We start from the raw sequence: 26,805 nt of genomic DNA on the forward strand, positions 1-26,805 counted from the left end.
GGTCTTCTTCATTTTCCCCTGAATAATTCGGAGGCTCTAAATAATAAAAAAAAATATATTTGGAGACTCGAAAGAAAGCAATCTTATACGCATGACATTCATTTTATTTATTAAGTTACTAAATGGGGACAAAATTGTTTATTAGGCATTTACAAATACATGTTTCTCCAATTTTATCTCCGTTTATTGATATTCTCCATGAAATTTATTTTTCTTTGTTTCTCGTTATCAGAATAAAATAATAATTGGCGAATTTCATTCGCATTTTTCGACTATCGACTTCATCAATCTCAATCAGTCGTTCCTCTCACCCCGGCCACTGCAGTTACAATCGAAGACAATTGTCCATGGCATTTACAGTTTCTTGTATTTTTTTTTCTCACCGAGATAAAAATTTTATTACAGATTTTTGTAAAATCTTAATAAAATATTTTGAAAAATCATCGCTGAAGATTATTCTTAAAATACTAGAACACGTGATATTCCTCAATATAATTCACTATTTCCTGTGGTCGCACTTACTTTCGCCATGTAAAAGCTTTTAGGTGTGTGGATAATCATTAATAAATATAAAAATATATGCCTTCATAATTAATAATTAGTTACAAAATTAATTAGCCATTCAACAGTATCAGGAAATTTTCGCTCTGTCCTCGCACATATTTTTCATAAATATACGATCAGCAATGTACGAACTATTTGAACATGAGGACAAAGACTAAATTTAAGGCGACAATCACTAACTTAATTACTCTTGAGCTTTCCACGCTTTTTCTTCGTGACTTTAATCCATATTTTCATTTCTTATTCAATTATAGCTATGATATAATTTATGAGTGATTTATTCTACAAATATAAAATAATTTGAGATCATTTCCGGATACGTATGGTGATAGGAGGAGACAACTCAAATAAATAAGATTATTCCTTCATATTTATAATCAATTAAACAATTAATGATCAATAACTGCCAGCTAATTTCCTGAATTTCAACGTCTCATTTCCAGTAAAATAAATCAAGGAAACATTTGGAATTTTCTCCAATTCAGACTAAACAGAGTTTGTGAAATTCTTTCTATGATTTTTTTTTTTATTTAGAATTTGAAGAAAATTACACGCACTTTCGTAAGATCCTTTTTCGTTGTCTTTTTGGATGTCAGGTAACAAAGGATACATAAGAATATACGAATGATTTATAAAAAATGGAAATGGAGTACTTATAATAAGTATCTCAACTCTTGCTGATTTTAATTCAGCTATGATGTAATAGAACAAAATGAATTCTCACTGAAGAATTCAGCATACTGTAGCGTGAATTAAGGGACCCAAAACTCTCAAAAAAAAAAAAATCTCGTGTCTCCCCTAGATTTCGAGATATCTCCTGAAAGCAACGTAGTCAAAACCAACTTGAACTGTTTCACCGCTTCACGAGTCGACTCACAGTGACTAAAATTTGAAATAATCTACACCCAAACCTGATCCTACCTATATGAATTAAAAACGGTAAATCCATTTTGTACATATTGTATATCACAGTCTGGAAAAAATGTTAGGTACATTCAAATAACGAGTTACTTCTCTGAAAGCAAATTATCAATAAAAAAACTCGTTATACTCGTTAGTAATATGGTAACAACCAGATGTCATGAATGTGACATTACCCCTTACAACATTTTCCATCCAAACCCCAAATACATATCAAATTCTCAGAAACCACCCACACTAACTTTAATGTTCTTCAATTTTCTTTTCAAGAAAATACCTACCACTTAAGTTAGCCTCCCAGTATCATCCTCCCCAGGTCAATCCAACGGTTGGCTGAACTGTGCAGCAAGTCGACGTTTACCAGTAAACATTTTCTTGCTGGGAGTGCTATTGAATGCGTCTGAGGACTCACTCTCTGATATACTGTAGTTCTCCGAATTAGTTGGGCTATGAACTTCCAAAGAATTCCCCAGGAGTCTCGAGTCAAGAACATCATTTTTGGAATGTCCACGTCTTGGTGCCAGTGACAGCGATGGCAGTGGTAATTCAGATGGATGTGGAGCCACAACAGAGTGTTTATTACTAAAGAAAGGCGAAGTCCTAGGATTGAGTGGATTAGCAGCGGCTGACAGTAGACTCTTCATTGGTGATAGCAAATTGCCCACTGAATCGTCATCATCAATTTCATTCCAATCGGGAAGATTTATTGGGGGCATTTCAACACTCCTGGCACGTACATCATGACTGATATTTGGTGGTGTTACCCAGAACGACGACTTCCAGGTGTCCTTATCATCGCTGGGAGGGGTGTCTGGCTTGGGTGGTTTGGGAAGATTCTTCTTCAGTGTTGGGGTCTTCATCAAACTCTTGAAGAATGACTCTCCAGTTGTTTGAAGGGTAGGCCACTTGAGGGACTTCTCGCAGGTGGACAACCCCCAGTGGTTATCCTTTTTCCATGATGTGTTGTTCCTCTTGTCGTTCCACACTGTTACATCCTTGCCCATCCACTTTACAGAGCTTTGATTTTCGATAGTATCGATCCTCTGATCGCTCTCGAACGATTCGCTGCTAGAATCGTTGTCCCTGGGAGGGGATAAAAAGTTGGAGGGCAGTAGGATGCCAGCTGTTGCCAGTTTCTTGCTCAAAAAGAGATTCTTCTTCTTGGTGCGAGTCTCCTTAATGGTAACAGTGCATGGCAGTGCCTGCAGTAGAGCCGATATAGTGGAGAATCCGTACTGAGCTGGATTCAAGCTCTTCTTGAAGGCATTCAAATATCCAGCCTCAAATTTCTGCAGACTAAGCCTTCCTCCCTGACTCATAAGAATCTTGTAAATGTTGCACGCTAAACATTGAAGTGGAGTTAATTGGATAGACTCGTTTTCCCCATCACCACTGAATTTCACAATCTCAGACATATCATTTCTGAAATCATCAATATTACAGGATGTCCCGTATAAATCGTTGTAAACAATCTTGAAGTCCTTCAGTGTCATTTTATGTTGGCCCTGGTCCATTAGAATCCTTCGACACTGAAGGCTCAGCAGTTGAACATGAGATTTATCCACTAGGACAACTAATGGGGAACCCGAGCTCTGAATTACTTTGACAGTGTCGTCTAGTTTCTCCATCAGTTGTAGCATTGAACTACAACCAAAAAATTCTGGACGCAGCATGTAGCCAAATTGACGTAAAAATGCCTGAGCAATGCTGGAAACAGCGAGACCGCCTCGAGTTTTAAGCACGAGCTTGCTTATCTGCTCACCCAAAACTCTAAGTCCCTCTCTCTCGGTGAGACTTATGCGTCTCTCCCCATTCACTGAGTCCTCGATATTAACTACATGGGGTATTGCCTCGAAGAGTTCAATCAACTTTGTAAAACCATAATCGGAGACACGGCATTGGTGACCAAAATGATGATGATAGGACGGTACGAATTTATTGAACTGCATACTACACTGGGGGGCGTGACGAAGCAATTCCACTACTTCAATGGCAAATTGTTTGGTTCGTTCGATTTCCTCGGGGGTCTGTTCACGTTTAGGGATGGAGATGAGCTTGTCGGTGTCGTTGCAGTTTGTCACAACTACTGTGTTTTCGGAGACCTCCTGCAGGATGTCGTGAATGGCACAGATACCGTAATCCACGACATCCCAGGGCTTCCCTATGACTCTTGCGTAGACGCTGGGAAATTCGGAGAGGGTTATCTGCTTGCTAGCTTGGGCCTTCAGGACCCGAAGAAGGTCTGATGTGAAGCGACGTACCTGAGCACGATGGGATAGGGTCACTACGCGTTTGTTCCCCTCACCCATGACCTGCACAGTGTGCGTCAATGCCTCCAATAAATCAATCAACTTAGTAAATCCATAATCAGCCACCCTGCATTGTCTCCCAAAGTGATGGTGATAGGCTGGAATGAAGCGATTGAAAGGCAGCTGACAGTGTGGGGCTGTCTTCAGCAAGTCCACGAGCTCCCTGCTGAAGAGAGCTAGCTGATTCGCAAGTGGTGGACTGACGCACTTGATGAGTTCCTCGTGGCTGTCGTCGTGTCCCTTGTCACCTACCCAAACGAGATACTTGACACTTCCAATTCCCTGTCTCAATTCCACCGAGGGGACACAGGATACCAGGTGCTCCAGGGGTACCCCGTTTTCGTCGACATTCAGGGATTCCTGGAAAACACCCTCATAGCACGTTGGAAGGCTTGGGAGAGGCAGACTTCCACTGTGAGAGGAGAGAAGCTGTTTCACACGGGTGGCCAGAAATTCGAGGGGAATCATGACGTTTGGGAGGGAGGCCATCTCCTGTTCAGCCCAACCTTTATCTGATACTGGTTTCTGCATGTGGATTGTGCAGAACGGCAGCTCCAGGGATCCTTCCTGTTGTTGGAAGAGAAGAGAAATCTTTTTTGATGGACATATTTTTTGGGAAAGTTCTATGGGGGGAAATCAGAGGGTTGTTCAGATATTAATGATTCGCTTCGAGCATTGATCACAGACATCTTCACCAGTAGGAACAATCAGCTCAACTCTTGGTGGAGATGACTCAGACTCGGCACATTATTGTCATCATTTCATAAAATCAAGTTTTGTCAAATTTTAATTGTTCTCGTCAAGTGGAGGATTACTCAATATTTAAAGAATATCATAAACTAATAATAAAAAATCCCATCATAATTTACCTGCGTAACACTGGCAACACATGGAGACGGTGTGTTCCTATGATCAGGATTCAGTGCGACCATCCTGCCGCTAGGATCTTCCGTAACAATACAGACATCCTTCATCTTATATAACTCCGAGACACTGATAGAAATCATGAACCTGCTCTCATACATCTCCCTGAACTTGAATAGTGGTAGTTTGTGTCCAGGCACTTCCTGGAGCAACATGACAATCTGAGACCTGACCAGCTGTGGATTGGGTCCTCCAGTATGTGCATAAGATATCAATATCCTCTTGTACCCAACCTTACGTCTGTGCAGCTGGGAAATAGCGTACTGTGCCTCCTGGAGGGAGGGCACCTTGACGCTGGCAGCAAAATTTCCATCAGACTGCATGAAGACCGACACATGAATGACGTGGATATGCTCCATGAAAATACAGGACAATATTCGTTTCATCTCCTTGGGCTCCATACTCTGGTCTAAATTGGTCACCTGGAGCTCAATGGGCGTGTAGGCATTGCCAGGCCCAGAACAGTTGCCTCGATTGTTGATGGGATTGAAGAATCTCTCCACCTCCTCCTCAGACTCACTATGCTGATAAGGCGATGTACGATTAGATGGTTGCGCTAGTGGTAGCATTCCACCGTTTCCATATGGCGATGGGGTTTTGGCTGATCTCATGGACGGGATGGATTGGCCCTGTCCATTCCACTGGCCACTTGGGTGATCCCTCGATTGATTCATGAACAGGGGAGATGAGCTTCCACGTTTGTAGGCATTTGAACAGTAGTTGGAGCTGCTGAAGCTGGTGGAGGGGGGTAGGGAACAATACGAGGGTCTTGGCATATTCCACTCGGGTGCTGTGTGACTTAGGGCACTGTGGGCACCACGAATTCGTCTCATACCCTCTGGTGTGTTGGACAGACTGGCCTGGGGGGTGTCTCGGTTGGGGGGGAGCTGCGAACGCTTTGCGAAGGGCTTTTGCGCTGGCATTCTGTAGGGATCCTCCCAGGAACGGCCATACTGGGGACCCACCACTGGCCATACCACTGGTGAGTGACCACGTGGGGGGTCTGCGAATGGACGGGTATACATCGACTCGGGGTTTGCTGTGTAGGCACGGTTCATGTACATTGGGGTTGGTGGCATTCCTCTGGAATTTTTTTTGAATATTAATTATCGATCGTCGAGCGAGGATTGTCAAAAAAATGCAAACCATTTAAGGATATATTATTAAAACATTGGTAAATCTATTCAAATATTATTTATACTGTTTGCGATGTCCCAGGAGCAGCACCACAACAGAAATAATTTGAATAATTGGCGCTCATACACGAGTGGCAGTCGTCGATAATGTGGGAACCCGACGATTTATCGATGCTCTCCGAACATCCTGTATGAACGGCGAATTTGAAAGTAATTCTTCATATCCAGAATTTTTAACTTTATTTAGACTTTAATGTTAGTTTCACTATTTAGTTTCGTCAGATAAGATCAAATAGGATCATTGTTCGAATCCCTGGGGATTTGTGCAATCAACCCACGACTCTAGAACTCGTTCTCGGATTTTCTTCACCCGAAACTCCGAATTTTGGCAAATGGATCATTAAACATTTGAAATAATAATGACAATTTTAGTAAAAACATCGATTTCTATAAACTCCTGTCATTAATTGTTTTCATGAGTAGCAATTTTACTTACCCCGAGGGATGATTAACTGAAGCCCAGGGCATGCCGTTCCATCCTGTGAAATTTCCAACAACAGGTGACGATGAATTGTAATGTGGTGTGCCAGGTAAACTCCTAACACCAATGGTCGAATTAGCACTATACATTTGTACAGGTGAGCCGGCTGCTGGTTCACATTCACTCGTTAACTCACGGGTCAAGTTGCTCGCTGGAAACAAAACAAAGGATCCTCTCAAAATATTGACCGAAAATAGAAACGTGCAAGAGTATAAAAGGGACCCACTGAATAAGAAAAACAATTGTGTTGCCTTGAACAAAGAATGCCAACCCAACAAATAATTGGGACACTGGAATTACTCTTCGGTTTGTGGGTACTTGCTGCAGCTCATCGATGTGCCCAGTCAATTATCATTTTTCTGATTCCCTCACTACCAATCACTGATTAACTGGTCAAAAAAAATTTTAAAATATATTCTTACCTTGAGTACTTCGGTCGCCCTTCACCTCCAGAAATCTCACATTAATTTTCGTGTCAAAAACAGGCTCACCATCCATGCGCTTTTGTGCTCTAGAGAAAACCAGAAAGAGTCTGTTATTGTGAGTGACCTCCAGGGGTTTTCAAAGATCCTCAACGTTCATCCGCCTCGCAGAAGCCCAACAGAGTCAACGACCGATAAAACGTTGATGGAAAAAATTTATAAAAACGATGGTCGAAAGATTCACAGTGTGACAAAAACGTTGATAAAATAAAAAATAAAGAATAAAATGAGTAATTTTTTTCCGTGAGGCAGTTTCTCAGAATTCCTTCGGAGTCTCCCAGGAATGGGGAAAGACTCTCTCTTTCTTTCTCTCTCGAGGAAATCGAGAGCAATTCGACAAATGCTCAACACTTGACTGCAAATGAGACTCACCAATAGTATAAGCACTCTTCCAACTCATTAGATACGAAAAAATATAACAAAGAAATGAACAAAGTACGATAAATCATCAACATAAATACTATAACTGAAATATTTAACTGATAAATAAACTAATGACTGTAGCGGCTTTACGAGAAAATTACAATAGCCAATATGCTCTTTAAAATCGTAAACTAACTTCAACAATGCTAGTAAGTTAGGCCAAATTAAATTTGTCCACGATGTTAGATTAGTGATCGTCGTTACATTGCTGACGAGTAAGAAGAAATGGGCCCATATTTATACATTCTGTTCACCCCACCCCAGAGTCAATTGAATAAATGAGCGCGAAAATTTCAATGGTACGTCATTGGCGGGGATCAAAAGGGGGAAGATGTGCGGGAATTATTCGAATGGAATTGCTCACCTGTCGGCTGAATCCTGGGAGCTGAAACGTATTATCGCGGTGTTTGAATTTATGCCGATCACACGACCTCCGCAGTTGTCGGAAAGACGTTTTAAACGTCTTCTTATCAATGTCAGACCTCTGTCCTTTGGAAGGTTGCTGATGAGGAGATCATGGGGCTCAATGGCCTGTAATCACCAGTATTCTCATTTTATAAAGGGAAATCATTTTTTTTTTTCATGCATTTTGCAGCTTACACTTTCCTGAATAGAAAAATCAAGAAAAATTGTGTATATTTTTACTTGTAATTCATTAATGAAGGAATAAAACTCTTATTTCCTTTTACCACATGACTAGTGAATGATATTTTTTATTCTCATGCAAAAGCACAAATTGGAATTCACATACCTTGCCTGGCGTTCTCGTTGGCAGGGGCTCCATGAGCTCCATGAAATTATAGTGCTCATGGGCGCAGTGTATGAGTGCCTTCGATGAATTTTCATTATGAAGTAAAATAACATATAGTTTTTTACGATGCCTCAGATCACTCAGGTCAGCAGCAAAATTTATGTCACTCGAAATCAGGACAACTGTAGCTGAACTTCCGTGAATGTCAGCGAATCTCCGGATAGATTGTTTCAATTTCTCATCTGCTGCGTTTTTGCAGGTCGCAGCTACATGAATTAAATTTACCTGGAGTAAATAAATTTGATTTTAATCTCACTTTCAAGTAAATAATTAAATAAATGAATGAACGAATGAAAAAAAAACAATTGGGCTTAATCAATTTGTTTTTTTTACCTGTGCATCGTTCAGCTCTTGAACGACTTGGTGATTTTCTTTGTTCACATCACAAACAACGATGAACTCAGCCTCTTTGTACCCATGGAAAAATTTATCCCGTACGATTTGGGCTACGGAGGCTGCAGATCTTCCTCTGAGTACCTGATCAGCAATAGTTCAATTATTACACCAAATTAATATGTAATATTTATGCAAAAACTTGCGAATAATCCCTCGGGGTTTTTGTAACATTTAATAAAATATGGGAAGTAAAAAAAAAATGATAATAAACAATTGGGAAAAGGATTTAAGACTCACCGGACAGTTTTCAATATCCCAGAAGACTCCAATAGGGGGTAATGATTGGGAATAATTTTTCAGTTGAACTGGACTTCCCCTCACAAAGCCACACTCGATAGCACACTTGCAGTGGACAATTCTTGAATTTTCATAAATATTATTTTCATCTTGGCAATCAGCATGATTTTCAGCCGACGAATTTGTTCCTGGGGCTGTGCTCTGCACATTTTTTGGTGGTTCTTTCAATAACTCCAACACGATCTCGTTGAGTCCTGCGACGTCATCTTCGCCGTCCACCCCGAGGCCCTCAACATCGTCAAATTCCCCTGGCATTTTTCCTATTTACACTTCCGCCATTCCCAAAAAATGCTGGAACATCCCCCAAAAATTGTGAATAAAGAATTAAAGCTCCTGGTACTGGGAGAGATAAGATAGTATTTCCAAGAACGATAGGCTATTCGGAGAATGCTCACCTCTCTCTCTATTCATCCCATCGGGAGGGTCTGCGGATCCTAATGAATCCGAATGCACTCATGTAAATCCTCTTACTGTCCTTGAGGGCATTTTTTTCGCAATTTTCCCTCAAGTTTATCTGACGTGTTTGAGTACGCAAATAGTACTATGTGCGTTACAAAAAAATACTGCAAACATACACTGATACATAAGTCGCGGAACCTATTCAACGGGATCAGTGCAATTCAATTGCGCAGAAACTGAGTGCGCAGCCGAAATCCAATGGACTTCCGACAGGTGGCCACCACTAGACGCCATTTTCGTTTTCGAGTAAGGAGATATTCCAGTCGGAGATTATACGGGAGATTGTTGACGCTTGTGGAGTGGCTTCAACTTGAAAATTTCGTAACGGTGGCGCATGAACTACGATGGTGAATGTGCCTGTGGGTAAAGCATTGTAGCCCTTGGTAGCCGCTCCATAAGAGTTAGCAATCTCCCCTATAATCTTTGATTGAGTGCCATAGCCTCAATTGCCATTTTTTTGGTTAATTGCTATGACAAAGTGCTGTGACGAATCAAAATGCTGAGACCGAGAGTACTCAGTCAGGTCTTGAGCCAGGCCAACACTGGAGGTGTTGAGAATACTCTGTGAGATTTCATTTTTCTGGACGTTTTGTTAATTATTTTAGTGGCGTTGTCTTTGTCTATGTTCTGGTGATGATGCTTTTCATGACAGATTACTCAGCAGGGATGGAGGACTCCTGGCGTACAGTGGATATGGTGACAAAGACGCCCGAGTTACAGCTGCTATAACCAGCAATATCTGGTCGGCGTATGAGAAAAATGGGAGAAATGCATTCAAAGAGGATGAACTGCAGTTTGTTCTCATGGATTGTTTGGTGAGCATTTGAGTGAAGTAGAAAAAAAAAGCCTCATTGACTATCGACGGGCGAGTGGGGGCAAAGGGACGTTTTGAATCGTCAATAACTCGGGGTCGGTAGAATGGAATCTAACGATATTATTTATTTTGATGCTCTCTTTTTATTCTTCATCGCGTAGGAAAACGATATGATTTCGTTTGGCAGATACCGAGTTTTTGACTATCGTACAGTTCTCTTTTACCCTTCTTACCCGATAGATCAAGTTTTTGGCCTTTATCTTCCTTCAAAGAACATTTGCACAGGTTTTCATTACAAAAATACGAAATTTCAGGAGGGGAAAGTTGTCATAACAAAAGTAGCAAACGTCCTGCTGTGCCTCTACGCGAAGGAAAACGTTGGCTTCGGCCTCCTCAGGGAGAAAGCCCAGGCATTGGCTAAATACCTCGATCAGCCCCTGAAAACCCTCGCCAATATGCCCTGAATTCACCGATTCCTATCAAATGATTGCAATCTCTTCTGAAGACATACTTTTTTTCATGTATTTTATATCGGACTGTATATAAAACGAGCGTACCTTAAGCTTTGCTATGAGAAGATGATTTCGTTAAAAACAAAGTTTAAGAAACGGGAGCCATTTGAGTGGTCCACAAGATTGTACAATAAAGTCTTTATTTAGTCTTTAAAATCACAACTTATACAAACAATTAAAATTTTTTCATATACACCCTTACTTTTCGTTAGAGTATAACATATTGTACACAACACATTTCCTAATTATAAAATCTATGACTATGCCTCTGCCGCCCATTGCTTGTTCATATTACTTTTATTATTGTTCCTCTGAGAATAGCTGCTGAAAATTGCTTTTTTTCTTACAATCTGTGTACATCATTTTTATTGGTTTTTTTTTCTTCTCATTTACTCTCTCTCTCTCTCTCTGTATACCTAGTCAAACCCAGCATTAGTACAAAATGGGAAATTATGTTTTGTATTTTTCAAGGTAATTTAGTAGTACAGTGGTGACACAGGATCTGAAAGAACTCAAGAATCACCAGAAAAATTTCCGCTTTGTGATTAAATTTCAAAATTTTCCATTTTTTAAACTTATTAAGGAGATATTCATTTTTTTTACGTTGAAAACAATATTTTTCCATTACATTCCCGACGCGTACAATTCTCCTTTTCATGCTCCGTTCCACCACTTCTTACAGGCTTCTAGATACAATAATTCGGAAATTGGAAACATTCCACAATTAATATCGTCATTTGGGCACCACTGGAGTTAGGGGTGAGTACGTTTATGTTGAGTGCATATTTTTATTAATCTATATTCGATCTAATCTATCCACCCTCCAGATTGAACCAATACGAAGATAATTATTCCAGCAAATTTCAATAAAAAAATTAAAAGCCTAGTACCCTAAAATTTAATTTGAGTTTCTTGCTAATTATCGTCACCTTATGGCTATATTATTTCGTATGAAAATTGTATGTCTCAATACTCGTGTAAAAATAACGTATACCATGACCTAGTGATTGTAACGTTCACTCATTTTTTTTCTATATTAAAAAATGATTTCCTTTCCGTGTGAATAAATTTTTAAAATTTGTCTATGAAAGTACAAATTTTCACGAATTCCGAAAAATTACGTGCACCTAATTTCTTCGTATTCTCGTTAAATTATCTTTAATTATAATTACCGATTTGTTTTTTTTTTGAGACGTTTAATGTTTATTTTGGTTTGCTACATTAGACAATTAATTACTAACATTACCCACACATATTTGTTTGAGCTAAAATGAACGACTTAGAGATGTGTGATCGGAGGATTATTTCACTTATGCATAACACGCCAGATTATTGCACTAATTCATAATAATTACGGAGTGAAAAATGAAAAGAAATTCCAATGAGAAAACATTTTCCAATTAAATTTTATTGTTTGAGAAAAAAAGCGCGCAATTGGTAAATGATCGACAATGGGCATTGTGAAGCCGCGAATGACATTTGTACTGGGCTCAATGATGGATTTCGATGATAAATAATAATCTGGCATTTAATTTACACTCCATTATTGTAGATTTTTCCCTAGCGCTATCACTGTCTCTTAATCCGTATCTTCCTATCGTCCAAGGGTTCATTCGTATAGGCCTATGAAAATTGACAACTTAATATCTACCCAATCATTTTCCCATGATCATGAACATTTTATTGATAAGTATCATGCGACATCGGAGAATTGAAAACATAAACTACCGGGAATATTTGAGAACATTTACAATAAATTTCTCCCAACGCTGTTGCGAAATTTCTACCGATAATGCCTAGCTAATGATCATCTGCTCTGCGAGTGTTCATTAATGTATACAGAATATTGAAACCGTTGATCTCGCCTTATCGTAAGTATTTTTCACATTAAAAATGTACGATTAAGTTTCTACGTATTGAAACATATTCACGTTTCGACGCATTCAAGTGCGCGCCAGTATCATATTTGCTCTTATTTTTTTTTTCTTTCATAAAAGTTCTTAGCGGCAGTGCGAGTAAGTTAATTTAGTTCCCTTCAATGCGACAATAGACGCGGAATTAACGTATCATTGGGTTGTTGCATGATTTTTTTATTGAAAAAATTTCTCAAATGCATAAATTTGTTGAAAAATATTAAGCAGGTATTTATTTTATTTTGGGAAAAACAAGAAAAATGTTTATCTCTTCTAGCTTGATGATTTTTCATTATTTTTCAATATTAAAAACACTTATTTAATATTATTCAATGGATTTTCACATTCAAATTTGATAAATTGTCATGCAAAAACCCAATTCGACTTTGTACATTTTTTTCTCTCCCAAATATCATGGAAAACCGAATGGAGATAAATCTCTATAGTTGCCAGAGAAGTAAAAAAAAATTGGCAAACATTCTCATCCGCATAATTGCTATAGAAAATTTTATATTCCTCGAAAATTGCCTAATTACGCTTTTCAATGTAAATTCATAATTTTCGCTTTGATTTTCCGATGTTGACCGACATTGGCCCAAGGCAAGTGCGATAACCTGTTCATTTTCCGCATTTCAATTAATGAAACTGAAGATAAAGCACGCGTCATCAAAAAATTACCAACAAATGACTTAAACTCTTTATACAGAACGTAAATAATCTTACCTCGAGAGGCTGTCATTTTTTTCCTTTAATCAATACATCTTTCGTGATAAATAAAAAAAAATAGAAATAACATAAAACAGTCTTCGTGGGTGCTGCACGGATGTTGATATTCGCAGGATGTTTATTAAATTATTTCCTCGTTTAATAAATGGATTACATGCGTGAACCCTTCTGCTGGAGGACCTGGAAATAAATCGGAAAAATGTCCAGTTTTACTTCTCACATTTTTTCAACACTTGTGAGATTTTGTGACCAATATCGACGTAACGAGATCTAGTGTTCTTATCGCATGTTAATCACTGCTTTATTTTACACCAAACTAATTGTTACTCACCTTCAGCAAAAAATAATATGAATGATTTGATGCTATGATAATTTCGCTTAATAAATTCGGTAACTAAGGAGTGGGTAAATAAATTATATCATGTGTTTGTTTATTACAAACGTTTTCTTTGGATTATTTCATAGTTTCAGAATTCGAGAAAAAATCCTGAAAATACGTGAAAAAAAATGATTACAATAAATTCTCCATCACCGAACCTTCAATTTCAAAATGACAATTTTTTTAAAATAACCCCTGAATCTCACTGTTTATGTGTAAGTAATTAAATTGCTAATAACTCTCCACCAAAATGTCATGCAGCGTGGATAAAAAAAAATATTCCCATGCAGGAAATAATCCGGGAAAAATAAGGTAAAACCAAACCAATGGAAAAGATTAAATAAAGTTCTTTATTCACTGAGCAGCATGCGCTTACAATAATCGTAATAATATAATGATAATCGCTGAGGATACAATACTATCAATATAACAATAAAATTACGTTACACACAAATTATCTAAGTGAGTGAATATAACCATGCTCATGCGAAAAAAAATGTCAAAAATTTTAATTGAGAAAAAAACTGCAATGAAGAAAAAAATTTCAGTGTCACCCTCGCAAGCACGGTAAAATCAACTAATCTACGACTTGATGAAGTAATAACTTCTTTGGTTGAGTTAAAATACAGCTGATAAAACGTTACAAATACAATTTGTTTCACTAACGATATTTAATGAACTTAATACTGAGCATTTGTGCATTGGTGATAGAAAATACTAGGATATTGAGTGTACACAAAAGGTTATCCCATTATCCCATGTTACGTCGGTCGTTATCAACGAATTGATTAATAACTGATTAATAATTGGGAGAAATATTAATGAAGGCTTCAAATTATTCACGACTACTTGGACCGGAGTGGGGTGGATGCGAATGATTAATGGGTACCTTGACACGATCGGTGGACTCCTGCTCTTTGCTGCTCAGGTGACTCGCCCCGTACTCGCGGCTCACGACGCACAGGAATTCAGCGTGATCTTCGTTTCCATAATTGTATTGAGATCCAATGTTGATGAGCTGGAATGAAGATTGTTTTTATTTGCGTAGAAAAAGGGACAATTCAGGGCGTCTTTTTCGGTAACTGGTAAATCACTAGGACCATAAGGGTCGCGTGGTCAACAATTTTTTTGATAAAGCCTGAATCATGAGGGTCACTATTTTTCCCGTTTTCCCGGGACAAAAATAAATCAAAATAATTCATATAAGTTTATCACTCCGACCATCATAATCAACCCATAATCATAATTGAATATCGTACCTGTTCAAATTTCCACCCGTCCGACATTGTCGATACCATCTGCGTAATTTCGTCCTCGTGACATTGCAGCACCCGATAGACATGTTTCTTCGAGTCTCTCATTGGTCTCGTGTCCCTGAGTAAGATTCGCTCATTAACAAGTCTAATGAGCTCTGTGATATTGTAGAATTCAGCCTCCTCGAGAACCCCCTCCTCAGCTAAGTCTTTGTTAATCACTAGTTTGCCATGGCGAAGGTAATTGAGTACTGGACTGAAATAGGTAGGATCCCTGTCGATGAGATATGCCCCAGTTTCGTCCTGAAAATCAGCAAACACCATGATAACAAGGAATTAAGGTTATTGAGAACGCTAGCATTGCACTCGATACTTCAATTACGTAGAATGATTTAATAGGGAGAATTAGGCGATAACCGCGCCCAAGGACGTCTCTGTCGTCCCCTGAGCTCGATATAATTTTATATTAAGCCATTCTATTTTTTATAAACAATGAAAACCTCGAGGAATTCAAATCACGCGGGTGAAAATTGATGTCAACTAACCCTGTCCGAAATGAGATCCGAGTCTTCTTGGCACAATCGATATAAGAATGAGTTTGGATCTCTCGCTAGTGTTGTCTTTGCTGTTAAGAAATACGTTCCACCGACATTTAATCGCACCCACTGATTGTTACAACGTTTTGGGATATTGTTTTCTGTCATTTCGTGGGAATTCGTATCGTTAAAGTCCGCCATTGTTGAAACTGGCGTGTAGAAACTGCGGATAACTTCAGGTGATTTATGCACCGTTGGAGAAAGGCAAACTCCAACTTCAGGGGGGGGACGATTGAGGCGCCTCCTCAACGATTCCCGGGAACAAAATTGAATTCAAAATTGAAATTACGGGAGATCCGATCAATTGTTATAAAATTGAACAAGCCAGGGCAATTTCGTTGGGAAAATTACTTGTCAATGTCATCATTCATCATAATAAATTTAGAAAATATTTTTGATTAGTCCTCCCAGTTTCTAATGGAACGACGATTGCTTGGTGACGAGCTGTCGATCTTTCGGGTGCACTGATGCTTCTTTCGTAGCGGTGGTGCATGAACTACTATGGTGAATGTACCTGTCGGTAAGACATTATCACGGAAGAACGTGACTGATTGAGTTGGAGGGCTTTTTGCTACACTGTTTCAGTCTTATAATTGCTCAATTGGATATTTATATTTCACAATGTACGACAGTAATAACTGACGAGCCTTAGTGCTTTTTTTAGAAGCATTGAAAATTTCCTCTCTCTAACCAGTAAATATCTCCATTGTTCAACATAATTAAGTGAGCCACTATCAAAGAAGACGCCTAGCAGCGTCTTATTAGTGTTGTACCCTTTGTAGTGATTGCATCTATCGAGAAAATGGTAAGAATGTAAACATTGCATTGTTTGTAAGCATTATTTTAATCGAAAAATACAGCATAAAATTTATCAACAACACTAACAAAATTCTAATACTGAACAATATAGATATATAAACAGTTTCAGTTGCATTTGTCGATTTATTTATTACAGAGGTCAATAGGGTATTGCGATCTTAATATTTGCATATGACGTCTTGAATATAATCTCAGTAGGCATTCCTGAAACTAATGGCATGAAACATTTCCACAGATAATAAACAGCATGAGATATCAGTGGCTGGTGACCTTCTCCTTTCTGGGTGAGTTTTTTTTTTTTCACTCGAATAATGTCTTCAATTGTACAAATTGTTCATTTGGATTTATATCCAGCGAGTTGTGCTGCAGCTTCAACCGCTCCAGTATTTAGCAGTCAATACGTCGCTAAAGGAACACTTTACATCCCCTACGCAGAGATCAAGGAGCCTTTTTATGCGTGGTACGACTCACAGAGGGGATCCAGTCGCATTGATTATTATGGCGGTAATTTTCATCGATAGCCTGACCTTCTGACGGAATAGGAAACGAGATAATGTTATTCTATCTAAATGTGCTTTTTTTATTTAAATTTGAATGAAGACAAGTTGTAAAAAAATATCTATATAAATTTTCTCATCTCTACTTCATCTCGAGATCCACCTAAATCCATCTGAATTATTCATATAATCATGAAATAATTCCAAGCATATGCCATTTACTTCAGGGATGGTGAAGACCTTCCAATTGAGTAATCAGGGTCCTCACGGTACAATGCTCAAGCTCGCACCAGTAACAACAGAAGCCGAAATGAATGTGGAAAAATGTATGAAAGTTGAAGGTGACAGCAGTGGGCCAGTGGGAATTCAGTCTATAGTTCCTGATACCCACGGTATGGAGTGCATTGGCGAGGAGATGATCAACAGCCTTCCCTGTGAAAAATGGCGTTTGACAGAAACAATCGGGAAAAAGACCAACAAATACACTCTCTGGATTAGGTACAAGAAATCAATAACTGGCGCCAAAGAACCCATTCCAATCATGTACGAAATGAAGGGATTCAACAGTCTATTGGGCTCACACTACGATCATTATTATCTTATGTATGATTGGTATTCATACGAGACCCCTAGCGCTGATGTTTTCAACGTTGAAGCCAGTAAGTTTTTTTTTTTAATCTTTATTTCAGGCCTTCTTCAAGCCTTTATTTCACAGAAAATGGGATTTTTCTTTGCACATATATGAACAAAATTAATTTATGAAATCATCCCTTCATGTAGATATGACCTGTGGCAGCTTCCCTGGACCTGGTGATAGGCATGTAGCGACCTTCAACCCAATTCGTGAATTTGTCCACAACGATAATCATCACGTGGACGTGGAGTTTGATCGTTTCAGGAAGCATCACGGTCGAAATTACTCGATTGATCAGAAGGAATACCATCGTCGCAAGACGGTGTTCCGGCAAAATCTGAGACTCATTCACTCTACAAATCGGGCCAATTTGGGATTTCAACTTGGTGTGAATCACTTGGCGGATCGTACGGATACAGAACTCGCGGCGTTGAGAGGGAAACAATACTCTGAGGGGATGGATAATGGAGGTATGGCATTTCCACATAATATTGAAGAGGAAATTAAGGATGTTCCTGATAATTTCGATTGGCGTCTATTTGGGGCAGTTACCCCAGTGAAAGGTAAAATTTTTGTGTGATATAAAAAAACAAATCGAGATTTTAACACTGGGAAAATTAAATTCGAGAAATTTAATTTCAGATCAATCGGTCTGTGGTTCCTGCTGGAGTTTTGGTACAACAGGTGCAATCGAGGGTGCCTACTTCGTGAAACACAATAAATTAGTAAAACTTTCCCAACAAGCCCTGATTGATTGCTCCTGGGGATACGGAAACAACGGTTGTGATGGCGGTGAGGACTTTAGGTCTTACGCTTTCGTCATGAAGCATGGGGGGCTCCCAACCGAGGATGACTACGGTGGATATCTTGGTCAGGACGGCTACTGCCACATCGACAACGTCACACTCACAGCCACTATGACGGGATTTGTTAACGTCACACCTGGTAGTGCAGAAGCCCTAAAAATTGCCATTGCTAAACACGGTCCTGTCTCTGTCGCTATCGACGCAGCTCATAAAACCTTTTCTTTCTACGCTAATGGTGTTTACTACGAGCCAACTTGTGGAAATGGCGAGGCAAACCTCGATCACGCTGTTCTCGCTGTGGGGTATGGCACGATAAAGGGACAGGCTTACTGGCTTATCAAAAATTCATGGTCCACCTACTGGGGCAATGATGGATACATCCTCATGGCTCAGAAGAACAACAACTGTGGAGTTCTCACTGCGCCTACGTACGCCGAGATGGCGTAAAGAATCCTCCCGTTGAAGAATTAATTTTTCAAATATATAATGAAATATGTAAGACATACATTATACATATTTTTTATAGCAATTAAGTCGATTTTTTTCATACTATATGTAGTCAAACACACCATTTTTCCCGTGCGGATGTGAAATAATGTTTTTTTTCCATACTTTCTATTACCTAGCCAATACTTGATGCTATTGCAATGTTGATGGAAACAATTTTGTTAGATTCGTTAGTTGGAATGAGTATATTTTCAGAGCGTATTTTAACGTTGGCTTTGTAAAATGCTGTTATATTTTTATTATATGAGAAATAAATTTACTCATCAATAGAATCGATTGAAAACTTTGTCGTTCTTATTTAATTCTTTATTTTTTGAATAGATTTATCAACAATGTAAAAGAAATTATTTTGCTTGATATGGTACAGGAAGGTTGATGAACAAAATTTCACTGCTCCTCAATTTTTCTTTTGTTTCTTTCGAATAAAACATTAATTCTTTGAGGTCAGTGGTGAAGTGATAAATAGCTTAATATTTACTTGATATTGTTCGTCCATTTTGATTTACTCAGAAAAAACTGGCTGGATATTGAAAAGTACAGTAATTCCTTTTACCACTTAACCACTGATATCCACAGCTCCCTCTCGTTCTTTAAGTACTAAACACATAAATCGTTATAATCTCGATAAAATTCATCTTTTCTATACACGTAGAAGCTCGCTAAGTGTCTCATTTAAAAAATTCTCCCCACGCAATAAATTTTTCGTACACTTTGACATTACTTTCGTTACATTTTCCTTCATCATTTGTGGACCCTGAATTGATCGATTAAATTTCTTCCGTGATTTGCATCGATCCGCTACTTACAATAATAATCACTTAATTAAAAAACTATTCATAGGAATGACATTAAGTTGGTCGCGATAGAATTCTCAATATATATATATATTTATATATTTTATATATATAGGCTATAAATATATAATATATATATATATATATATATATTATATATTTTTTTTTTCTTTTTCGTTCTCATTAAAGAAAGCCCATTTCAAGGGCATTGTAGAGAGCTTGGGTATCAGAGTGACTGTTTATCCTCCAGAATGGAAAATTGTGCGCCCTGGCAGCCGTCTCCTCATCTGAACTATCACCTATCACGACGTACGTACATTTTCTACCAAATTTAGCTACCACACGACCAAAGCAGCTTTCTTTCCCTAAAGAAGAAAATTATCAGTTTTGGTCGATTCTCATATTTAAGTATTATACTATTATTTTAACAATTTACCTATAAATAATTTAATAGTCAAAAATAAATTTTATTTTGCAATTAGTCCTCACCAATTTTAGATGCCGAATAAATGTTCTCAATGGGAAACAATCCCCCAATACCAAACAACAGGACCTTGGACAGTGCCGGTACAAGTTTTGTTGTTGTAACAAGGATGTTAACACAATGACTGCGTTTACTAATGAGACTTAAGCACTTGATTGTTGATGTAAGCCAATTGTCCGTAACCAATTCAATTTCAGCTCTCAATTGTAACCACTGCTCACGCTTAGCTGCGCCAAGCAATCCCCCAACGTTATTCTTGTAGTTGCAGTATATCTCTTTAATTTTTCTGTATCGAAATGCGAGCTTTCGCATCCAATCGACACCACCGCGTACTCCAGAGGAGAAACAAGCCCCGTTGTTCACCGATGCGCATTGAAAACCATCGGTTGAGAAATTATACGAAGATAAGTCCTGACCATTATCATCGGAGGATACGTCGTCAATGTGCACTTGATCACACTCCTGAAAACCAATACAATCAACTAAGATTGTTAATTATTTGAACATTTGTTTGTTTTGTTTTTTTTTCTATGGAAAATAAGGGACATGCCTCAACATCATTGAAGAAAAAGTGTGTATCGGCTAGATTGAATATCATCTCCTCCATTCTATAGCCCAGCTGTACCAACAACTCTGGGCTCTTGGCGTGTTTGGCAGCGAATTGTCCAGTGAGAAGTGAGTGAAATACAACTATGGTTTCATCGAGGTCCCAAATGAATATTCGATCTGGTCCGGCTTCAGTTGTATCCGCCGAGCCTATACTGTTTCCACTTCCGCTTTGCCGTCTACCACGTCTACAGGGCTTCGCCGACGTCCCTTTGAACATAAGTCTTCAGGTTCTTATTTCATTGTTTCAAAGGGGGGTTTTTTTCCATACCGGGACAAAAATATTCAGTAAAATATGGTTGTCTCCAATTAAGTTTGGTGAGTTGGAAATATGTGAAACGGGAGGAAAATAGAAAAATTACCTTCAATATTAACAGCTTCACGTCCTGTAATATCATTTGGATCCTGATGCGGCGCATCTAATCCAAGACCGGCTTTGGTGGATTCTTGTTTCCAATAAAAAAAATGAATATGCATTACGAATATAAATAATATTATCATTTTCTCTCGAATAAATTAACCAAATACTGTTGGTTTATCTCTAATGAAATTCTACTCTGCCCTTAAATAGAAACTTTGAAATATTTGAGGCAAATTTTTTTGTAGTTGAAAGAATGCGTTCATACCCGAAAAATTCAAATTGCCAATATTGAATGCAGAAGTAGTGTGATAGCCCGGCATTGGATAGTACCCGGAGTACTGCAATGGCACACGATCATTTCCGTACAAACAAGTACTGCTGTATGCGCTGTAATCCAATTTCTGGCTTGCGCTCGATATGTTCTGGCTCACCGATGGAAATGTTGTACCACTGCTATTGTAACCAGTATACGACGAATATTGTGCCATTGGACTTGGCGTCGTGTATGAGCTTAGGTAGGAGCTCTGAAGACTCGTGGAATTCTTGGTAGAGTTGGTTGAGCCGTACGAGGGTGAATTATAGAGGCTGTACGGAGGAAAATTTTATAAATTAGCCATTTGAATTACAGTAATGGTAATTATTTTTCAAGACTCACCTATTATAATACTGATTTGCTCCGTACAAAGTACTGTAGTCTGTCTTTTCCATCGAGTCCGGATACTCTTCCGGATGCTCTTTCTCAACGGCATTCTCATCGACGTATAATTCACCATCGGGCAAGTTTTCATTATCCGGACAATCCTGGACTTCATTTTTGACCTCGGTTTCTACCGGAAAATTTTCTAAAATTACATCTGGCCCATGAAAAAAACTCCAGCTTTTCATTACATATTTAGTAAAAATGAATAGATGAATAAATATGAAAGATGATACCATTATTAGAATTGCGTGGACCCTGTCCCGAAGCCTCCGTCGATGACGATACGTTACCAACATTGTCTAACACCCCAGCTGGTTTTGTCGGGTCATTATCCTCGGTTAACATATCACTCAGCTTGGAAAGGAAAAAAAGAAGAAAAAAACATACGTTAAAGCATAACGACATCCAATACCATCTATTGCAAAATGTCTAGCGAAAAAGTTTGTTCTAAATTCTCATCTGAGAGACGTGCGTAATTTGAGTCAGTTAGAACCGGATCCTTGGATCCTTGAAACCATGGACGTTCTATTGGGTGGAAGGCGTCTACATTTACACAGAGTGAACATTTTAAATTGGTTTCATGATTTTTTTTATTGACGCTGACAAATGATTTAAATGATTTAAAAGGGGTTTATCTTTAATGAACCATTTCCACCGGACAATGCTTTTGCCCCTTAAATCATCATGTCCTCCAAGCGATTCATGATACCTTCCCTCTATCTCTGTCGGAGTAATTCTTTTAGTTGTAAAACAATTATCTTGTCCTCAAATAGCCCCTACATACGCCCCGAAAATCACCTTGAATTTTGTCCCTGAATTATTTGTTGGTAAAATACCGCTGATATTTAACTGGCCAAGCTTGCTTGCGAATGACATCAGGGAGGCGTGTTCCATCCTTAGAAGCCTCAGCCAATGGCAATGAGGAGGGCCCTTATTCACCTCTAGCTCCACACTAGCAACATGGCATTTTTTATGTTGCCAAATTTTTTATCCATTCGGAGTCATCAGCGCTCTGACCTTTCTTATTGAAATATGCGAAAAAATTTTCTATATTTTTTAGGCTTGACGTGTATATTTTTTTGCAATAATGTACATGAAAAAGGATTTCCTCTACATGTGGCGTGTTTGGATTAGCAATATTTTACAAAAATCATTTATCTTGTGACACATAAGAAGGAACGAAGAATGGATTAAAAGAATTGCCGTAACCCGAGATTTCGTGATTTCTTGACGACGTTGCGTCTATCTAAATAAGACGTGTAAGCAATGGGTTATCATATATTCGAGTTACTACGCTTCCCGTGCAATATGAAACTTTATTTTACACTCTGTAATCGCAACTCAAGTGTTATTTATAAAATGAAAAATAATTATGGTTTTTAACAACTTTTGGCCAATACTTAAATATTAAATACCCAGGCAATATTTAATAAATTGTAAACAAGTTAGAAAATACTCTCCATATATTGATCCTTTAAAAATTGTTTATTCGATGAATTTTCATTTGGCATTGATGGCGGGTATATTTCGTATTCAACTCGGACTACATAATTAGAAAACGTCGTGTTAACGAGTCAAATTAATGCCGCGTTGCCTAATAAAAGGTATATGGAGCGGATGTGCCATATTGCTGCGTGAAAATGTCTCACTTCTTCATTACCTCAGAAACATTGTCATTTACATAAAAATTTATTGTCTATTTATTAAATATTCAATGCATTTATCAAAGCTACAATAAAATTGTCAATCTTTCAGTAAGTATCCGACAATTATCGTTGTCTTGGACATTTTAACATTCCCATTCGACTACAATGCGCTTTATCTTCAACGCGCAAGTGCGAATAATGGGCTTTAATTAATAGCTGGCTAATGAGCGGTCCGCATTTCTCAAAACATCGAACCAAAGTAGGGATTTTCTTACTGAATTTTATTCATCTTCCGTAATTCACATTTATATTTATAATTTATGATAATTCCATTATTGGGCGGAAAAAAGTCATTTGTCTCTCTCTCTCTTGGTATTTTCCCATGTGAACAGCAGATGTATGGAAAAGGGATTAAATTTATTTAATTGATTTTACTTCACAAATATAAATTTATATTATTTAAAAATCTTCTGCACATTTTACTCGGAAATTTTACAACAATAATAATAATAATTCTTGCACCTTCAGAGGGTGCCTAACGCGTGGGAAACAGATGTATCCCCTGGCTAATCCCTCCGTGTACCCCGTCAGCATTTTCTTTTAGCGATGGCATTTCTCCGCGTTCTGCAGGAGCAGAGGAATTCACCGCGCCAAAAAAAAGGAGAAAAAAAAACGAAAAACGTGAGACAAAGAGGCGGATGTTATTCAAGAGGTAATGTGTATGTGTGTACGTGTGTGGGGTTGGGGGGAAGAAACAAAGAACACGTCAAAGTTTATGAACAACTGACTGAATTAACGAGCGTGGAAAAAAATAAACTATCGAAGAAATTCCCTCGATTGAAATAAATTTCGATTGTTATCTGACAAATTTATTCCGTCTGTCAGAGCGTGCGATGGTCCGGAGATTATCAGTGTGGCTTGGCCCATAAACATCCAGCGAAGGACTTGTAGATGAATTAAAACGAGTCACGCAAAGGTGCTCCTTGCAGACGAAATTCCTGACATTAATAAAATTGCGAGCAAGAAGGTGTTGGGATTCGAGATAGTTAAAAAATTTCCGTGGTCTTCATCCCCCAGGGAACTCACCTATCCGTCGTAATTATCACTGTCCTCTCACTTCCCACGAACTTTCCACAGCCCGAACAACATTCTCAGCACTTGTTATTCAATTAGCCGAGATAAAGATTTTCGATTGTCAATTATGAATTTTGTTTTTTGAAGAAAGCAATTAGCAATTAGCTTCCTCTATCACTCACAACTCATTAAAATTAATCAACACTGGACATTCCTTACATCAATTACCCTGCTGTGATCATCATCTTTCTCTCGATATTTAGTATTTTTTAATCAATTAATTGTACCAATGAAAGATTGCACTTGGATAATTTACTCCGAATAGTCGATCCGCCCGGCTAGTTGTGCCCGTTGTGATGCTGCAGCCTGTGGAGTTTCTGAGCATGCGAAATGTCGCCTTTCCACCCCCGCCCGACTGATCACGTGGTCTATCCCCACCGGATTCCTTCCCCATTTCAATACTTTTGTCTCCATTATGCTTTTACCATCTCGACATAGGCTTTTTCTCCCTTCGGTTTAGGTGTTTTTTGTTTTTTTTTTTCTCTAGTCGGGGGTGAAAGTGGCAAGAAGAGGTATTAGAAAATTTATTAAATGTCAAGAAGAGCACAGGCGCATTGGCAACCCCTTGCAGGCTTGAGGGATTGTCGCGCTCAATGTCATTGCTCATTTTGGGGGAGATACAGAAATATATGTTGGTGGGACTGTGTTTTTCGGAGGATGTTTCTGTAGGAGTTGGAAAACTATTTTAATTGACTGCTAATGGTCACAGAGAGAGAGAGAGAAAAACAATACATATCAAAACGGCATACACGCGCGAATAGAATTTAGCAAAAAGTTTAAGTTGCAATTAAAATTGTCCATATACTAAATAAAATACTATCAAGTTCATCTATCCTCATTTTGAAACGGGCTATAATGGGCGAGCCGGGGATCCATTCATCCATTCAGCTTTACGCTGCATTGGACCCTCAGAATTTCCCTTATTTCCAATTATTTCGGAACCTTTAAAAATGAAGATTAAAATTCTACATTATAAAATAAAACAATTCAAAAATAAATTTCAAACAACGTTGAGAGGATAATCTTAGAAGCTTGTGTGAAATTAGACCACCCACACAGGCTCGCAATTACATGATGGATAAGAAGAGGGTGCATGTGGCCACACACACACACACACACATAATTTTTTTTCTCCCCCGTTGACACATGATATAGGTGTACATTAACGTGTATATACTATTCTCATATGCTGGTGCAGTCATTCAGTAGAAGGAGTGTGAGCCCGCTGACTCACACTCTCTCCGCGCTACCCCTAATCATCCCTAACCCCGATGCATTAACTCACACACATAGACTGGAGGGGAGGGAGGATTTTTTTTATTTATTTATTTTTTTTTGTGAAGCAGAAGAAGAAATGATGAAGGGGAAAAAATATGGGAGAAAACCTTTGTATGTGTGATTGCGATGTAACACAGGCGCAGGCGCACGGCAGCTGTCACCTTACACCCATGAGGAAGAGGGCTGGGAGGAAGGAGGCGGTTGGGTCGGCCATTCTCAACTTATCTCTAGGATCTTTGTAAACATGTCGTGAAATTCGAGTACCCGGAGGAAGGGAAAGAGAGAAAAAGAGAGGCCAGTGGCGTAGGCCGTGGTCAGGATGGCGTGAGGGGGTTAAGACTCGAGCGCAGGGGGCACGCGGGAATTGACCGCTCCGAGCTGAGAGCTTCTGCGAGATGAAAACTCTAATACTCTTCTGTACTCTTTCAGTTTCATGTATCGACAGGATAATGGAAAAATGAGGGAGATGCGCGTTACCATGGGCAACGGATGATGTTCGGTATATGGCCAGACGATTTTCATGGCTTTGGGAGAAATGCGGGAATTTTTATACTTTGGGGTGGTTCAAAGGAGTCTGTGGAATTCTTTATCTCCACCAGCAAGTAGAGACTAAAAAAAAATTTCCCTTGCGTCAATTGACCGTAATTATATTCTCTAATTAAACTTTTTCAGAAACTCTAATAAACATAATACAATGACGAATTAGATTTTTTCTTCCCGGTGTTGGTGAATACATAACCGCAACATCGTGAAATATAATCCAAGTTGCACACAAGTCTCTGCCGCCACAAGTCTCCCGGCATTGTGTGGTCATTTGGAGGACCCACAGGGTAGAGATTCGCTCAGGCGTACAATCATGGGGGCCCCACTTTAACGTCCGAAGGCGGACTCAAGGTAGAAATAAAAGCAACTCACGAATCAGATTACATCCCCCACCCATCTTATCTTACTTTTTTACCCAAGTGAACATCAGTGGGATTTATTCCGCTTCGATGACACTTCAGATTTTCTTTTTTCTTTCTTTCCTTCACGTCAGTCTTGAAATTCACTAGATCATTTTAAAATCACGAGTCGGAATAAATC

At 38.7% G+C, this 26,805-nt stretch overlaps 5 protein-coding genes across 14 annotated transcripts; 2 read left to right on the forward strand and 3 right to left on the reverse strand.

The window, feature by feature from the left end:
* Positions 1 to 83: 83 nt before the first annotated feature.
* On the reverse strand, positions 84 to 9,411 carry LOC135169545 (meiosis regulator and mRNA stability factor 1). 3 transcript variants are annotated; one of them, XM_064134617.1, is made up of 9 exons: positions 9,200 to 9,411; positions 8,745 to 9,095; positions 8,445 to 8,588; positions 8,052 to 8,336; positions 7,665 to 7,831; positions 6,818 to 6,906; positions 6,351 to 6,546; positions 4,664 to 5,801; positions 84 to 4,361 (listed from the first exon to the last, which is right to left on the reverse strand). In XM_064134617.1, the coding sequence occupies exons 2-9, from the start codon at positions 9,057 to 9,059 to the stop codon at positions 1,803 to 1,805; spliced, it is 4,893 nt and encodes a 1,630-aa protein (XP_063990687.1). In that variant the 5' UTR covers positions 9,060 to 9,095; positions 9,200 to 9,411; the 3' UTR covers positions 84 to 1,802. The 3 variants fall into 3 exon arrangements, with proteins under 3 accessions (XP_063990687.1, XP_063990688.1, XP_063990689.1); XM_064134618.1 differs by lacking the exons at positions 7,665 to 7,831; positions 8,052 to 8,336; positions 8,445 to 8,588; positions 8,745 to 9,095; positions 9,200 to 9,411 and adding an exon at positions 7,250 to 7,520; XM_064134619.1 differs by lacking the exons at positions 7,665 to 7,831; positions 8,052 to 8,336; positions 8,445 to 8,588; positions 8,745 to 9,095; positions 9,200 to 9,411 and adding an exon at positions 7,437 to 7,497.
* A 114-nt stretch (positions 9,412 to 9,525) lies between these two features.
* On the forward strand, positions 9,526 to 10,751 carry LOC135169565 (ragulator complex protein LAMTOR2). 2 transcript variants are annotated; one of them, XM_064134658.1, is made up of 3 exons: positions 9,526 to 9,827; positions 9,928 to 10,078; positions 10,392 to 10,751. In XM_064134658.1, the coding sequence occupies exons 1-3, from the start codon at positions 9,760 to 9,762 to the stop codon at positions 10,539 to 10,541; spliced, it is 369 nt and encodes a 122-aa protein (XP_063990728.1). In that variant the 5' UTR covers positions 9,526 to 9,759; the 3' UTR covers positions 10,542 to 10,751. The 2 variants fall into 2 exon arrangements, with proteins under 2 accessions (XP_063990728.1, XP_063990727.1); XM_064134657.1 differs by having other exon boundaries at positions 9,531 to 9,827; positions 9,916 to 10,078.
* On the reverse strand, positions 10,391 to 15,624 carry LOC135169562 (BTB/POZ domain-containing protein KCTD5). 3 transcript variants are annotated; one of them, XR_010300222.1, is made up of 5 exons: positions 15,406 to 15,624; positions 14,867 to 15,163; positions 14,497 to 14,625; positions 13,226 to 13,408; positions 10,391 to 12,212 (listed from the first exon to the last, which is right to left on the reverse strand). XR_010300222.1 is itself a non-coding variant. In XM_064134654.1 (4 exons), the coding sequence occupies exons 1-4, from the start codon at positions 15,595 to 15,597 to the stop codon at positions 13,379 to 13,381; spliced, it is 648 nt and encodes a 215-aa protein (XP_063990724.1). In that variant the 5' UTR covers positions 15,598 to 15,624; the 3' UTR covers positions 10,391 to 13,378. The 3 variants fall into 3 exon arrangements, 2 of the variants coding, with proteins under 2 accessions (XP_063990724.1, XP_063990723.1); XM_064134654.1 differs by having other exon boundaries at positions 10,391 to 13,408; XM_064134653.1 differs by lacking the exons at positions 10,391 to 12,212; positions 13,226 to 13,408 and having other exon boundaries at positions 13,939 to 14,625.
* A 371-nt stretch (positions 15,625 to 15,995) lies between these two features.
* Positions 15,996 to 19,002, forward strand: Ctsk1 (Cathepsin K1). Its single transcript, XM_064134634.1, has 6 exons — positions 15,996 to 16,261; positions 16,511 to 16,559; positions 16,630 to 16,779; positions 17,000 to 17,431; positions 17,553 to 17,969; positions 18,049 to 19,002. Exons 1-6 carry the CDS (start codon positions 16,259 to 16,261, stop codon positions 18,657 to 18,659), a joined length of 1,662 nt encoding a protein of 553 aa, XP_063990704.1. The 5' UTR covers positions 15,996 to 16,258; the 3' UTR covers positions 18,660 to 19,002.
* Position 19,003: 1 nt separating this feature from the next.
* On the reverse strand, positions 19,004 to 24,903 carry LOC135169549 (eyes absent homolog 4). 5 transcript variants are annotated; one of them, XM_064134631.1, is made up of 8 exons: positions 24,604 to 24,903; positions 21,898 to 22,018; positions 21,620 to 21,806; positions 21,230 to 21,549; positions 20,966 to 21,049; positions 20,548 to 20,813; positions 20,003 to 20,459; positions 19,004 to 19,878 (listed from the first exon to the last, which is right to left on the reverse strand). In XM_064134631.1, the coding sequence occupies exons 2-8, from the start codon at positions 22,007 to 22,009 to the stop codon at positions 19,697 to 19,699; spliced, it is 1,608 nt and encodes a 535-aa protein (XP_063990701.1). In that variant the 5' UTR covers positions 22,010 to 22,018; positions 24,604 to 24,903; the 3' UTR covers positions 19,004 to 19,696. The 5 variants fall into 5 exon arrangements, with proteins under 5 accessions (XP_063990701.1, XP_063990698.1, XP_063990702.1 ...); XM_064134628.1 differs by having other exon boundaries at positions 24,397 to 24,899; XM_064134632.1 differs by having other exon boundaries at positions 21,620 to 21,791; positions 24,397 to 24,779.
* Positions 24,904 to 26,805: the final 1,902 nt, after the last annotated feature.

Source organism: Diachasmimorpha longicaudata, chromosome 15 (assembly GCF_034640455.1).
Source record: "Diachasmimorpha longicaudata isolate KC_UGA_2023 chromosome 15, iyDiaLong2, whole genome shotgun sequence".
Classification (NCBI taxonomy): Eukaryota; Metazoa; Arthropoda; class Insecta; order Hymenoptera; family Braconidae; genus Diachasmimorpha; species Diachasmimorpha longicaudata.

Excerpts from the sequence above, each read along its gene's own strand:
- LOC135169545 (XM_064134617.1), bottom strand. The coding sequence starts at position 9,059 with ATGCCAGGGGAATTTGACGATGTTGAGGGCCTCGGGGTGGACGGCGAA. Across the intron at positions 7,832-8,051 it reads CAACGAGAACGCCAGGCAAG|GCCATTGAGCCCCATGATCT; the intron begins GTATGTGAATTC and ends TGGTGATTACAG. Across the intron at positions 6,547-6,817 it reads GGGCGACCGAAGTACTCAAG|CGAGCAACTTGACCCGTGAG; the intron begins GTAAGAATATAT and ends TTTTGTTTCCAG.
- LOC135169565 (XM_064134657.1), top strand. The coding sequence starts at position 9,760 with ATGCTGAGACCGAGAGTACTCAGTCAGGTCTTGAGCCAGGCCAACACT. Across the intron at positions 9,828-9,915 it reads GGAGGTGTTGAGAATACTCT|ATTACTCAGCAGGGATGGAG; the intron begins GTGAGATTTCAT and ends TTTTCATGACAG. Across the intron at positions 10,079-10,391 it reads TTGTTCTCATGGATTGTTTG|GAGGGGAAAGTTGTCATAAC; the intron begins GTGAGCATTTGA and ends ACGAAATTTCAG.
- LOC135169562 (XM_064134653.1), bottom strand. The coding sequence starts at position 15,597 with ATGGCGGACTTTAACGATACGAATTCCCACGAAATGACAGAAAACAAT. Across the intron at positions 15,164-15,405 it reads CGGATCTCATTTCGGACAGG|GACGAAACTGGGGCATATCT; the intron begins GTTAGTTGACAT and ends GCTGATTTTCAG. Across the intron at positions 14,626-14,866 it reads ACGGGTGGAAATTTGAACAG|CTCATCAACATTGGATCTCA; the intron begins GTACGATATTCA and ends TCTTCATTCCAG.
- Ctsk1 (XM_064134634.1), top strand. Across the intron at positions 16,780-16,999 it reads TCGCATTGATTATTATGGCG|GGATGGTGAAGACCTTCCAA; the intron begins GTAATTTTCATC and ends CATTTACTTCAG. Across the intron at positions 17,970-18,048 it reads GGCAGTTACCCCAGTGAAAG|ATCAATCGGTCTGTGGTTCC; the intron begins GTAAAATTTTTG and ends ATTTAATTTCAG.
- LOC135169549 (XM_064134626.1), bottom strand. The coding sequence starts at position 22,558 with ATGGAACACGCCTCCCTGATGTCATTCGCAAGCAAGCTTGGCCAGTTA. Across the intron at positions 22,019-22,462 it reads ATTCAGGGACAAAATTCAAG|CTGAGTGATATGTTAACCGA; the intron begins GTGATTTTCGGG and ends TTCCTTTCCAAG. Across the intron at positions 20,814-20,965 it reads TGAAGCTGTTAATATTGAAG|GGACGTCGGCGAAGCCCTGT; the intron begins GTAATTTTTCTA and ends TTATGTTCAAAG.